This window comes from Haemorhous mexicanus, chromosome 1 (assembly GCF_027477595.1).
Source record: "Haemorhous mexicanus isolate bHaeMex1 chromosome 1, bHaeMex1.pri, whole genome shotgun sequence".
Lineage (NCBI taxonomy): Eukaryota > Metazoa > Chordata > Aves > Passeriformes > Fringillidae > Haemorhous > Haemorhous mexicanus.
Window position 1 is genome coordinate 28436733 of NC_082341.1, and position 14974 is coordinate 28451706.

The window sequence follows — 14974 nt, forward strand, 5'->3', positions numbered from 1 at the left end:
CTTACACCAATGAATAATTTCATATTAGTTCTGTGCATACTGAAGTGAGGAAAAGAACCTTCACTTTTTAAGTTCTCTTTCATTAAATCAACCATTTTCTTTTCATGATATGTTTCCTGTACTCTAAGCTTTTTTCTTCACCACCAATACTTTCAACCTGAGAATGGTTTTAAATTATTAGAGGCGAAAAAAGCCCCAAACAACTAAGATTAATAGAAAGAGTGTTTCTGCTATGAAAACTGTTAATTATACTCTGTTGTATACTCTGGCTGCTCTGTTGTATTTTGTTACAGTGAGAATTTATACACATCAACCAGCAAATCTGATTTACCTTTTATATGTCTATTCAGAATTGTATGTAATTCCGATGGCATGGACTCCTCTATCCCTCTTTATATAAAAAAAGTGTGTTGTGACCAACTTGCTATCACAGACTGACACATTTACAATTGCATACATTATTTAGTAATAGCTTATGTATAATTTTATTTGTTTTCAGAGTTACACTGTTCATGAGATAATCATAGAGAACACATTATATATTGTTGTTAAACACATTTTTGCCACAAAAAGTTGAGAGCATTGGTAGAAAATCCTATGTCAAGTTATGTGAAAATATTTATCACCTGTAACCATAATTTCATAAAACCAATATACACTTTACGTAATATTATATCATCAAATTCCTTCTTTTTGCAAATAGCCTTTGCTCTATACTTATGCATGTTTGTAGTTCAGTGCATCAAATGCTTCTGTGTGTGTGTGTGTGTGTCTGTTTGCAATGCACAGGAAAAATACTAGCTTACTCCTATGGTAACTGTAAATGTCAACACCACTGGACCCAAGAATGGTGAATACAAGATCTTAATTTTAGCAAATAGTCACCTTCATATTTTTCTACCTAATGCTGAACAAAACATTAATTGGCATTTACCTCCTAATGTTTACAGAACATAGACTGTATATTTCAAAGACATAATCCTTACCAACTATATACTGACTTTTATTTTAATGTCTATTATATAAATTAGGACTCTGTTGATTTCTTATACTGAGGAACAAATGATAGTAACTTTATTTAAATACATGCACAGTACCGTGCACTACAGCATGATGAAGTATTATTTTTTAAATGGATGAATGAATCAATAGAAAAATAGATTTAATAAATAATTAACATTTTAAAGTCTGGATAAAAATGGTAAATCATGCATTTCAAGCAAAATTTTATTTTTTCCTTGTTTTTTTATGAAATCTCTGAGAACTTAAGACATGCAGAGCTGAGAAGCAGCTCACTCTGAACAAAGAACAATGTAAAGACTGCACAAAAAGTTTTGTTTGAGATTGTTTATATGCAAGACTGAAAAAATTTGCCATTCTTTGACTTCCCTTCAACATTAGACAGTGCTGTGCAAACCTCAGACAAATCCCTGTACTATGATTTCTAAGCTGTTAGGAAGTCTCTAAGAGAGCTAAGAAAGTTAAAACCTGAGCAACTGCCCCACCAAAATTTATGGCAAGAAATGTCTGGATTTCAGATAGCAGACTAAAAAAGGGTAAATAGACAACAGGTCATAATTTCCTTGAGAGATTAACTTAGGGGATGAGTAATTATGGATAGCATAAATTTATAAATTATTATGACACAAAAAAATAGGTTTAATTTTGTAATATTTGGAGTTTGTATCTATGTCTCAATATTTAGCATATGTTACTATGTCAATCAACTCATGAAACAATGAAAAGGGAGTATTTACTTGAAATTAATTTAATGTTTTTCCCTACCCAAACATTTGTCTGGACATTGACAATGCAATCAAAAGAACTGTAAATTTTCAGAAGTGAGTCTACTCCAGTGAGTTTGATTAATTATGCATTAACCCATTTCTCTGAAGCATCCTTCACTAAATCTTTGGTGGGAAATGCACTTTAATTAGGCATGAGCTTTGGTTATTTGTGTGCATATGCACTATGCTATTGGCCTGTGTGGAGAATGATTTAAAGTTTGCCATGTTACAGAGATGAATTGCTCATGAAAATATTTCTAGGGTTTCAACAAACACTGATGGCTAGTTCTGCAATTATTATTATCTTCACTCAGCATGATTTTCTTAGTCCCATAGTTTTTGCTCTAACTTTCATCAACTTTTAATCTTAACAAAAGCTTACTCTAACTTACACAAGAACAATCATGATCATTTACACTGTGCATACTGTTAGATGTTTTCAGCAGGTACAGTTACTCATGTACATAGGAGCTTTCAGAATAACTTACAGGATTTTAATACTTAGTTGAATAAAAATATTCTCAGGGTAGAAAGAAATGATAAACTAAAAATACAGATTAAGGAGACCCGCAATGATTCTACTCTGAAACAGGTCAGATTGACTATTCATGTAAAGATGTTTGATTGAAGAGATATTATTGAACTTATGGCATATGGTTATTGTAGCAGAAAAAGCTGAAACAGAAAAGAGAGAAAATGAAATTATCCATGACATTCTTTTCCCGTATTCCATGGCAGAATTAGACCACAGATTAGTAAATGGTAACGCATGCAACAAAAAATATGCTGTATCACTGTATGTAAACATCTGCTTTCATCATGCAAAATGCCTACAAAACTGTGACAACATTTTTTTCTAGTAGCATAGTTTTACATCAGCTCAGCTACAGAACAGTTAAACCAAAATCCAAGATTTTGTAAATAGAAGATATTCTAAAATTCTTGAAAGATTTCCAGCATAAATATTCCAAAGCCCAACAAAGCTAATTGTTTTTTTGTTTTTTTTTTAACTAAACTACATAGGCTTATTCCTTGCTGTGGTTCCTTGTTCTTTTGATGATAGAAGAGAAAAGACCAGTTTTTGGAGGCGGTCCCATCAACATGGGGGCTTGATTCTTGTGAGTAATTTTTATCTGGGGAAGAAAGAAGAAAAACAGAGTTATCTCTTGAGCTAGCTCAGTTCCAACTCTCTGAGATGCCTGATTTATCTTTATATATAACTTCCAGACCTGCATCGTTTAATCAAAGCTGAAAGGAAAATACCTGGGTTTTTTATGAATGATGTTCCATATGCAGCAGACCCATCTATGTGTAATAGTTTTTCTGCAAATAATTTTAAATGATACGAAAAAAATATGAATAAACACATGCAATAAATTACATGCCAATATACAATCTTACTTTTTGAGTGTGGGATTTATTGCTTGCTGTTGAGGAAGAATTTGAAAGTTGGAAAGAATATACATGCTGACAGACCAAGCTGTTGCCTATTATTAAGATATGTCTTTACATGCTTTATTTATACATCTAATCAAGCTGTACTCTTTTACCACAGGACAGTACTTAATGTCAAAACAGCCATGGTGAACAAAAGTATAAAGTTAATACACAAGAAAAGGTCCAAAAAGATGAACTAGCATTCTAATTTGTTAATTAATTGTTAATAGAAAAGACTCAAATATTGAAAAGTCTATTTAAAACACATTGTAATACTGCTCTAAAGCCACCCGTTTTGATTTCTTTGATATAGAACTACGAATCACCTTAAATGAGACAACCTTAAAGTAGATTATGTCTGCAATTTTCTCTAATTCAAGTCTAAATTAGAGAAGACATTTTATGAATGTATGCTATGCTCAAAGCTAATTGAAAGCAATTATCAAAGTGGCATTTTGTCTGTGACTTTAAGATACATTGTAAGATAATAAATGATTCTCATTATGTAATAAAAAGGTCACATCTTGCCTTTGGGCTAGTGACGTTAGGAGTTTTTCAAAAGCAATCCGAGACATTTTCTTTAGTGAACTACGACTAATACAAGAACCATCACTTATTAAATATCAGTTGTCACCTGCATAGTACCCACATCAGAGATGGGTATCTCTTTCAAAAAGAAACACCACCTCATTAAAAACTGGAAAAATATATCTCTTAAAGTGCATACCTGACATTTTCAAGTTAAAATGAATATCCTTCACTTGTCATTCACTAATAGTAAATGAAACAAAAAATGTATGTCACATGGAGAGGCTCATTAAAATATAGATCAGGACATTTCTTGGGGTGGAAATTTACTTTACAATGTAAGAAGACAGAAACATAAAAATCTCAACTGACTCTGTGTCTTGGTTTAACTCTATTAGAGCCTTTACTTTACTCTCCAAATGCTCATTTTCATGCCACCTCAGTTCATTAACTTCAAATTTCATGTGGGACCTCTTTTTGTCAACACTATTCATTAGTATCGAATATAGCATATGGGGGGTTCTTGGCAATGTAGATTACTTTCACATGGATAATAACTCTGGCTTTCAAAGACTGGCACCAATATATTTTCTCACAATAAATTCTGCTTCAGGCATCACTTTGGAAGCCAAATCTGTAGTTGGAGTAAGCTGGCATTATTCCATTGATGTCAGTACCAGCTGATGATCTGGTCCTGGAAAATTGCCTATTTTTGTAACTTCCACATGCTTCATAAGACGTATTTTGGGGATCAGGAGCAGTGATGATATCAACCTGATCCTGAAGATCACGACATGAAGTAACCTACAGCTGGTATGGGTGAATTTTTCAAGTCATAAAGGGTTTAGCTTATTGCAAGATTTGGCCATGATGTGGCAGTAGGAATGCCTTTAGGTTTCCTTTCTGAGGTAAAACATAGTAATTCCATCCTAAAGTGAATAAAAGAGCAAAGCTCAAAAGATGGCTTTAGTAGGAAGGGGTGAGGTAATCCTGAGACCCCGTACAGATTGCGTGTCGGGTTGGGGCTGTTCAATGCTCCTCAGGATGAATGCAATTACAAACTGAGTAAATGTTTATCATTTGTAATGTTCTTTCTTGGCTTGAGCCATCTGTTTCAGAGACCACAACCTCTTCAGTATGTTGCTTCCTATCAGCTGAGATCAGCTAACATGCCTGAACATGATTAACCACTACCATGCATGGGATGAGTCCTATATGCCTCTCTCCAAGACACATTTTCAACTGTTATAAATAGGCACAATTTCAATGGTGTAAAATATTTTGCATTCTGAAAATACTACAATTAAGTGTAAATGTAAAGTATATTTTTTTTACTTAGTCGTGGTAGTGTCTATTAACATTGCATTGGTTATCATTTAACAATGATAAACATCAATTCCTCACTTTCCTACACTAAAAAAACTAAATAAATTGAAACATCTTATTTTTGACTGATGAAAAAAGATCAGGATGTTTCTGAACCATTGCAGTACTTTGCCTGAAGAAGGCTAATTTTGTCTTTCTCAATGCTTTTAGGCACTGCATTTTTGCCCTGGTCTCTCACTTCTGCTTCTGTTCTCAGACTGGCAGCACTGCCAGAGCTGGAGCTGTGAGTTTGGGTGACAAGTGACAGTGCTCACTTCAAGATGGGAATAAGCACTGAGGATCTCAGACCGAGAAAAAGTGTTGTAGGTCAAAGTAAGACCTAACACTGAAAGTGCTCTATGGGAGGACAAAAAGAGAGCAGGAGAGAGAAAGAGAGAGAGATCTTTACTTAGAAGCAACAGAGACTTTGTTAAGGTAAAAATTCCTACTTACTGCTCTTTAGAGATTCTGTGTGTGTGTGTACAGGGAAGTGTCTAAAGACTAACATTTACCTTTCAGTTTCTCATCCATTCAGCAAGCATCTTCATGTCTTTTTTAGTAGAAACACAATTATAAAAGTTTAAAAAAAGACCCTTTAAAATTTTAATGATTCCTAGATTTAACAGTGAATCACATACACACATGCACATGAGAAAAAGAGATCGCCCAGACAAAAATCCAGAATGCTAAAATCCTAACCTAATGTATTTTTAGGAACTGATAATATATACCTATAAAAATTACTATGCAATTATGGAAAAGAATTTTTGAGATAATTTACTCAATTTATTGAAAATATGTAATAACTTGAGAGTAATATAGAGAAAATGTTAAACATAAATTTAGTACCTGAATTGCTGCTGGAAGAAAAACAAAAAAACCAAACAAACACACAAACACCCCAAAAAATCCCAGCCAACCAAAAAAAAAACCCAGAACAAAAACCCCCCCCAACAAATATAAACAAAAAAACCAACAAAAAGATCAAACCCAATCCAACCCAAAACAAGAAAACACCCACAAACAAACAAGAAATTATTTTACATACTTGGCATACATTTATATTTAAAAATAGACAAAATAAGAAAATAATAGAATTCCATTTCGGGGGTAAGTCCGTAGCCACCTGAATTGCTAAGGTACCATGGATTTTTGTTGGAAGCCTGCTCCACAACATTCTAGGCTAAATTTAAAGTGTTGAAGCCAAAGAAAAACCTCCTTTTCACTAATTGAAGCCCAGATTTTATCCCACGAGGGTTGGTATATATAGTAAATATTTATCTAGCAGAAAATCTTGTATTTGCAGAAATTACCTTTCCAGTATTAGAAAGTATGTCAAATGATTGTATTTGTGGCAATAAACACCAGGTCAAATTGAAATAGCATCATTCTCAAGAGGAGAGGTGACAATATCTCCCTATATGTCAATAGAAAATTTTGTGATAAGACTGAATTTTTGATACTAAAAATACTTCAAAATGCATAAATCAGGCCTTTATTTGTTTTAGGAGCAGGTCAGAGTTTCAAAATGCCTTGAAGCCACATCAATATCCACTAAATGAAATGCAGTGAGCATAAAAAAAATTTTAGCATGATAACAATATCTTTTAGGTCAGTCAGTTTTACTTTCATGTTCCTTTTTCTGCAATATATACCGGTTACCTTTATGCTTCAAAGAATGCTTAAACATTTACTATTTACTATTTCAGAAGCATGGTGCTATAAATTCAGGTTCTAAAGTATTGCACCAGCTGACAACAGAAAACTGGAAACAGAGCTAATCAGCTCTGCTTATAATATTTTAATTAAGGTTAAAGAACATATTACTGTATTTTAAAGACAGAGGGGAAAAACTGCCAGAAAAATACCCCAGCCTTATCCAACTAAATCTTTTAGTTCGTGGTCACTTTTTTACATGTTCTCAGCAGGGTTTATATGCTGCTTGTTTTGAGGGTAAGAGGGTTTTCTCACAGTCTAGATACTCAAATGCTGCTCCCCTTACAGGAAATGAAGGGATGCAACTCCTCTATATCACAGGAGTGCCAAATAATTTTATCTTCCTTAGGTGATCAAGAGTATATGGGGAATCATGTTATGAATCAGAGTGATAGAATGTAGGCACTGCTGAGCAAAATTAACCTGTGACTTGCATCATGTGGCATTTCGGGCAAAATCTCTCAGATCTAGACTAGTTGTTTTAAAACCTTATGCAACACATCTTAAATAAATTTCTAAACAATATTATTGTGCAAAGCGCAATCAAATCTAATCAGTTTGGCATTAATTAAGCTCTAATATTACACTCTAGTCTCTCTCCTAAGTAGTGTGATCCGTTTCCCCTTCACACAGGTAGATTGGAAAACGTTACGGTGTCATCATAATTTTTAAACATACTGAGAAAATGACAGAGCTGCAAAATTAAAATAAATGATTAATGGCATTTTTTTCATGTTTTGTACTAATAGGTATCACCGAGGTTTTAAATTAATAGAGCTGTCAGCTCAGGGTTGTTACAGATCCAGTGCAGAACTAAAATGGAAATTATGTATTCCATAGATACCTAAAGATGACACTTTGGAATATTTTAAATTTTAATTAGTAGGTGCAATTGTTTTTCCCCCTCCTCCCTAAAACCACTGCAAATTAATTGGCAATTAGTCACAACTAATTCTTTTCTTAACAATCTGAACTGGAAAGAAAGGTGCACTACATGCTAGAGTATTTGTCTGGGGTGCAGAAAGCACACATGCAGTAAATTGCTTTGTCAATTACAAAAACTACTGTTGTGAAATTAAGAAAAAAAATACGCATACATAAACAAAAATAATTAAAGTGCAGTGTACCTGTGACCACTAAAAATAATGCCCAGCTGCAAAATAAAATGTTAAAAACTCAATAAATCAATCTGGCCTTGGAATAGAATGCACACTGCTGCTCAAAAGGGAAAAAAAGTGCAGCATTTTTGTATATCACCAAAAATCTTCTCTAGCAATTTCCATTTTTGGGTTAACTATGTAGCAATTGGCTAACATTCTCTTGAAATCAGCCACCATATATAGGACCCAGCTCCTGTTTGTTCTAAAGTGGCAGATGCAGTAGGTCAAATTCTCTCATTATAAAGAACTGATAAGAAAATACTGGTACAACCAGAGACATGGAAAGAAGATACTTTACAGACAGAGTCTAGAATACAGCTGCAGCTGCTTCATGTGATGTGTGAGGTATTGGAGACAATGGATCTATATAAAAGCAAATCTGTAACTCTCTCAGTTTTCTCACCTAGCTCTGGCGCACAGTGATTATTAACAAAAGCTCAGTTTGGTTTGGTTTAAGTCCTTGTTTCTCTCTGTATTTAACTACAGGACAGTAGAATCCCTGTGCCCTGGCTCATCACATCTCTAGGGACTAAAGGAAAAATTGGAGAGAATTCACTCATTTAAAACTTATTTTTAAGGTGCATTCAAATTACAGTATTTTGAAATACTAATTTTGTGTAACATTATTCCATTACTTACTCCAAGTTACAGTAAACAATCAGGAAACAATTCTGAAAATACAGTGTCTCAGATACCTGTGAAACTGTGTTTCTGGCAATCCATTAGGTGAGCTCTGACAATGGGTTTTTATTTTTGTTTCTTTATTTAAGCAATATTCTTGCATCTTCTATAGACATTTCTTTCTTCTACTTTTAATCTCGTGTTTCTAGAAGCTGACACTCTTTCAGAAATCATGCCAAGCAAGTCAGGAATAGATGAAAGAACATAAATTGCAGTTATTTCTAATTAGGATGGAACATTGTTATAGATTTTTTCAAAACATTGCTAATAATTTATGTAGCTAAATTGAAAGATTACTTTTCTTAAAAAAAACCTCTGATGGCTTAAGCTAGAAGTTTATTGAATTAACCTGAGAGTCTTTGAAGTTTCATTACTATTAATGACCTGTTTGGAGATCAGGTGAAACCATAGATATCTTTCATGTTGCTATATTTGTCTGGGAGAGCTCGGATAGAATTTCCTCCTCAGCTAATCAGACAAGATGTTTAACATAATGTTAACATTATCATCTTTCCTTCTCCCAAAGAGTCTTCTATAAAAAAAAAAAAACAAACAAAAAAAACCCAAGTGAAAACAATACAATTTGATGCTCAGATGCTTCATCTTAATATACCAGAGCAGAGTGACTTTCTGAGATGCTGCATTCTGTATGTGTTCAACATGAACTGAATAATTCTGGATGACAGATTTTTACACCAAGCCACTCACACTCTCAAGAATGCACAGCACCTACATGAGTGTGTACCTGCTCTCCTGTATGGATGATAGGTGCATAAGCAATGTATCATAGAAGATTTTAAAAGAAACACACAACTATTTGTTTACTCCTTAAATTGAACACACAAAGGAAAAATCACAGATCACAGCTTGTGGAGAACCACTGCATTATCTACCACATTCCACAATACTTTCTCAGAGCTCACAGTATCATTTTGGAGGAGCATGGCCTCCATATGCATGAGAAAGGACAGTGTCAGCAACTCATGCTGTTTGTGTGAAAGGAGAAGCCACAAAGAGAAACATGTTGGTTCCTTCAACAGGAAGTAAACTTCCAAGCCTGCATGTGCAGACTGTATCCTAATATAATAGGGATTTGAGGCCAAACTTGTTCTCCTGAAAAGGCATAATAGAAAAGCAGGAAAATTCTGATCAGGTTGAACTTAATTTCTTGAAAAATCATTTGGAAAATACTCTCATTTATATTAAAACCTGAAGCAATGAAGAAAAGTATTTTGAGCTTAAGTACTTGCAAGCTGGGCAAGAGTTGATTCAATACATGCTGAATCTATGAACTTCTTTCTCATTTAGTCTCTGTAATATTTATAGATCAGTACTTAACACTACTGAACTTAGATGACACTGAAGTTCCTAAGATACAAAAAAAAAAATTGCGTTATTTCAACTTCATAAAAGACAGTTGAAGGGGGAAAGAAGCAGGTTTTGTTTTTTGCTGTGATTTTTTTTTTTTTAACAATAGCTTTCTGGCTGGAACACAAAAGAATCAAAAACTGAGGCTCAGCTGCTGTGTCTCACTGATGTGTGCAACCTAACAAGGTGCAGACCTCTCTCTCCTAAAACTAGTGAGATGGTATATCCAAACACAACTGCAGCTTTTTTCCTTCAAACAACATAGCTAGTAAACTAATAAGTGCCTTGCCTCTGCATCCTAATGAGAAAAGAGGTAGCCTGGGAATGTCTTCCCATGTCTCTGCACAATGCAGGAATGGCAGCATCTTTATATACAAGCTTCAGTTTCTTATAAGGACTAGAGGAAAAAACTTCCTAAGAGGCAAAAGGAAAGGAAAGCCAAATTATCACAAGTGTCCTAGGAAACTAAACATAGAGAGTTCTTTACCTGGCCATGATGTTTTTCTCTTTTTAATTTAAAAATGTATCATTATTCATTTGTTTTCATTTTGGGAGAAAATGGCAGCTTTTTCTCTAAAAAAGACAAACCTCATGATTTTTATATTGGCCTCCTTATTAGTTTTCTGAAATTTGAGCTCTTGCTGGCTCAAATGACTGATTACGCAGCTGACTAAGCCTAAAGAATTATTTTGATTTTGTGGGGGTTTTGTATAGACTCTGGTTTGGATACACATCACAGATATCACCCTGGTATTTATATGATCAAGTACGCTTTGGCTTCCAAAGATCACTGTGAAGAACAAACTCAGATATCAAATCTTGATCTTTGATTGAGAGAAACCTAATATCCACCTTTGTCTAAGGATATAAATGGGTATTTTCCTCCTATTACCTAAGGAAGAATTCCTAGCTACTTTGCAGAGAACTTAAAGAAAAAAACTCTGCTGTAGTTAGAATTAGTGGGGAGGAAAGTGGTTGGACCATACAAGCTTTTTACTTTGTAAGATGTAGGAAACAGAGTGTGGCACATTTTACAAAGATGCAAGGAGCTATTGCAGTAAATACTGAAGCTCCTCAGCAGAAATAAAAACCTCACAAAAATGAATAAAATAACAAAAATTAATATTTCTATATCTAAATTCATGGAAGTGCATTGGTATAGCAAACAGTTAATGTATTTTTTCCTCAAAGACTAAACAAGGACATTCAACAGCATGGTTTTCTCACACAGCACCAAGTATATTCTCAAAACAATGGTATAGCAAAAAGAATAGGTTCCTCAGAAGAGTATATGCCATTTCTATCCCCTTTAAAACTGGACAGCAGTAATTGTCAATAGTAATTTACTGTTTCCTCAGGGCAGTAATTGAAATGTAAGAACTGTCTCTTTTTCCAGGTTTGTTCTCAATTGCACAGGCAGCTTCTGCTAGCATTATCAATCAGATAACAGGGATTCTGCACAGACCAAGCATCAGGACAGGAAAAAAAAAAAAAAAAAAAAAAAAAAGCAGCACATGTTATTGCCAGCAACCTTCCATAAGTTCTCTTCTGTAATCTGGCAACTGAAAAATTCCATGTCTTCTTCCTGAACAAGTAACTGCTGGGTTCAGTACTGTTGCCCTGCACTGAGCCTTCATTGTAGAAGAAGTGAAGATAATGATATCTCTTAACTCCAAAAGGTTTTCTGCAACAAATATCATAAAATCCCCACTGTTCTGCTTTCACACAGTATGTGTTTCTATGGTTCTCCTCACATTGCAGAATCTGAGCACTTCCCTAGAGAATGAGAACTCAGCATCCTTCACACTGTTCAGCTGCACACTATGGTGTATCTGGTAAACATGAACTACCACAACCCTCTTCTGCCATTCTAACCCATATATTATCAGCTGCACTCCTATTAGCACCTTCCTAAACATTACCCCTTTTATTTTTTGTGTAACTTTTAATTCTACCAGAGACATAAAGCCCATGAAAGGAATTCAGTACACTTTTTTTGAAAATTGCTCCCATTTGTAGTGGGATTTTTTTCCTTATCACAGTACTATTTTGTCATATTTCAAGCTGCAAGGCTACAGCAATTCATCTACTTAAAAATACAGGCCTTCTTTAGGGAACCAAAATTAGTAGAACTTTATATTAAAACATATTAATACGACTACACAGGGCAATAAAGAACTTTGATTTCTTCAGCCTCCTCTCTGAATGCTTGGTTAGCCTCTATAATTTATTGGAGAGAGATGAAAATGGAGAGTTCTTACAGATATACCTTTTCTTGCATTGTCTCTAAAGAGTCACTCAAAGAACCTTCTATGAGAAAGTTCCTATCCTATCCTAGGCTATCCTAAGCTGTGCAGATTGATGTTTGGATGCCCTCACTTCATATGTGTGGATACTGAAACAAGAAACGAATTAATTTCTTTTATTTACCCCTTAAACTGTAAGGACTTAAAAAAATAATAGTTCTAGTGTATGATTGAAGCAGAACAGTTAAGACTTCAGTTTTAATTAAAACTTTCTTGATATGAACTCTCTAAAACACAATAGAAAAGCTTTCTAAATTTTAAGACTAACAGTTATTTTCTACACTTTAGCATCAAAACAAAGACTGAATTTTCCTCAGCAATAGAGAGCCTAAATCTGATACACCATCATAAATAAATGGTCATATTGGGTAAAGGAATACTGAGACTGCACTCTTCAAGTATCTTCCAAACTTCTGACATAGATTTCTTTTTATTCCACTCTAACCTGTGTTTGAATTCAGAATGATAAACTGAAAATGCAGGGAGTACTGAAGTATATAAAAACAGTTTGTGAAGATGTTATTTAAGAAAATTGAGTTAATACTGATGAAAATAGTTGTCTTCTAAACATAAGAGAAATATTTCTACCATTAAAAAAGAAGAGAAAGAAAAAGAATCAGTTGCAATTACCGTGCAAGGAGTTTGCATCCAAGGTTCTCCATCTATCTGCATAGGCAGAGATTTGCTGGTCCTAAAGGTACAAATTTCATAATATAAGAAAAAGAAACTAGAAAAAATTGATAAATGTATTTATTAAAATGGCACATATATGATGGCATATAGATATAACCCTGATTCACCCTAAACTCCTGTGAAATTTCCAATATGACTCAATATGCTTACAAATGTAAGATAGTCAACTTAAAAAGCTTAGTCTGATTTTCAACACACAAAGCAAAAACATGGAAAATATTAATCTATCTTGCTAGCAATACATGGAAGAAGAGTCTGTAATTTGTGAAATAATGAGTAAATGACAATTACTTCAGGAACAAACCTTACTAACAGAAAAGACAACCATATTTGTGCTATTTTTTTATAATTAAATTGCACAAATTGTATATAGTATATATATATTATTCTACTATAAAGGAAATGAGAAATAAATTTTAGGTCTATCATCACCACTCACTAGAATCACTGTGTCTGAGTTAGACAGAACTCACAGAGAATGAAGTTTGCACTATATTCAGAGTCTTTAACATGCCATGTTATAAATTTAAATTGTTAGCAAAGGGAAGCTGATTTCAACAGAAAGATACAGACAGTATTCCCTCTCTAGTTCTGGGTGTCACATAAAGAAAAGTGTAGCAAAATGAGAACAGAAAAAAAAATTACGACATTATTCCAACCCTGTATTTTTGTATAATAATAGTTTGCATGCAAGACTATTAGAAATAGTGTGGAGTGGATAAATCTAATAATGGAAAAATTAGTGACTCACGTTGGTCAATGGAAATTCTGGTTTGGACGTTTTTTGAAAACAAACTAACATTTCATGGCATTATCCCCTATCACTTATGGTCATAAATGAAGGAAGGGAAGAATGTTTAATGAGCTCTCAGTTTATAGTTCAGGAAGGGTTCCTACTTATTTTTTTATTGTTGCTCTTCTGTTTTAGGCTCATAATTGCAGAGCTTATGGTTTTAATAAATTTTGGAAAATTCTTACTGAGGAATTCTTGACTGAAAAAGAGATGGTCAATTCCTTTTCAGTCCTTACTTAATCCAAAAGACAGAATAATTACTTTTTCCTTGTGTTCTAATTCAAGTTTACTCTATTGTGAATGTTCTTATCTTAGAAATGATAAAACACAACAAATTTAGAGTACTTCACCATCATCGACTCATACACACCAACAGATTTAATGATAGTGGCTTGTCAGAATTCAGTAAATAACAAATAAATTAAAAACAGAGCACTTTGACTTCCACAGATCAAAAAGTGTTTTACAATTACTAATTACACACTACTATTCCCTGGTGTGGTATGCATTATAAATGGGTTAAAATGTGACAAAGTAATGCTAAATTACTTTTGGCTTGAAATTGCATGGAGTATATGTCTACAATAAGCCCCAAGATGTTCATGCCTTATTCCTTCTGCTTAAAATGCTTGACAATACTTCTTCATTGGACAAAATGGCACTTGAATACAACATATGAAGATTGAATGGAAACATCCTCTTTTTAGTTATTTGACACATTTAAAGAAAGGAAGATGCATGGGCATAGAATGTGGATGGAATAGATTCATTTCATATACAAAAATGATACTTTCACAAGAAATAATAATTATAATTACGACTGTTAAACTACAAAAGAAAGTCAATACATAAAACTCTTCAGTTTAATTCCAACACTGCAAAGTAAATTAAAGCTGCTGATACCTGATGACAACAGAGGAGCATTGGGCAAGCCGTCTTCCAGCACTTTTCAGACCTGTGTATATCTGTCCCATCTCCATGGCTCCTTCCAGACCCACCACTTCCATAAGCTGGTCACTTAGATCTGCAAAAGTTGAAAAAAAATCCACATTTTGTCTTGACAGCACTTTGAAAGCAGTCATACTGACCAATGAGAACTGTCAGAAGACAAGCTGATAATAAAAGATACAGAGAACAGAA

The 14974-nt window shown here is 33.9% G+C and overlaps 1 protein-coding gene across 3 annotated transcripts in view; it reads right to left on the minus strand.

The window, feature by feature from the left end:
- Positions 1–458: 458 nt before the first annotated feature.
- The window catches only part of DGKB (diacylglycerol kinase beta), a 330173-nt gene continuing 315657 nt past the window's right edge, over positions 459–14974 (minus strand). For all 3 annotated transcript variants that reach the window (XM_059844065.1, XM_059844057.1, XM_059844048.1), the window contains 3 exons: positions 14738–14858; positions 12979–13039; positions 459–2920 (listed from right to left, as the gene is read on the minus strand). In XM_059844065.1, coding sequence (XP_059700048.1) covers positions 2813–2920; positions 12979–13039; positions 14738–14858 — 290 coding nt within the window. In that variant the 3' untranslated portion in view covers positions 459–2812. The remainder of the gene's footprint in view (positions 2921–12978; positions 13040–14737; positions 14859–14974) is intronic.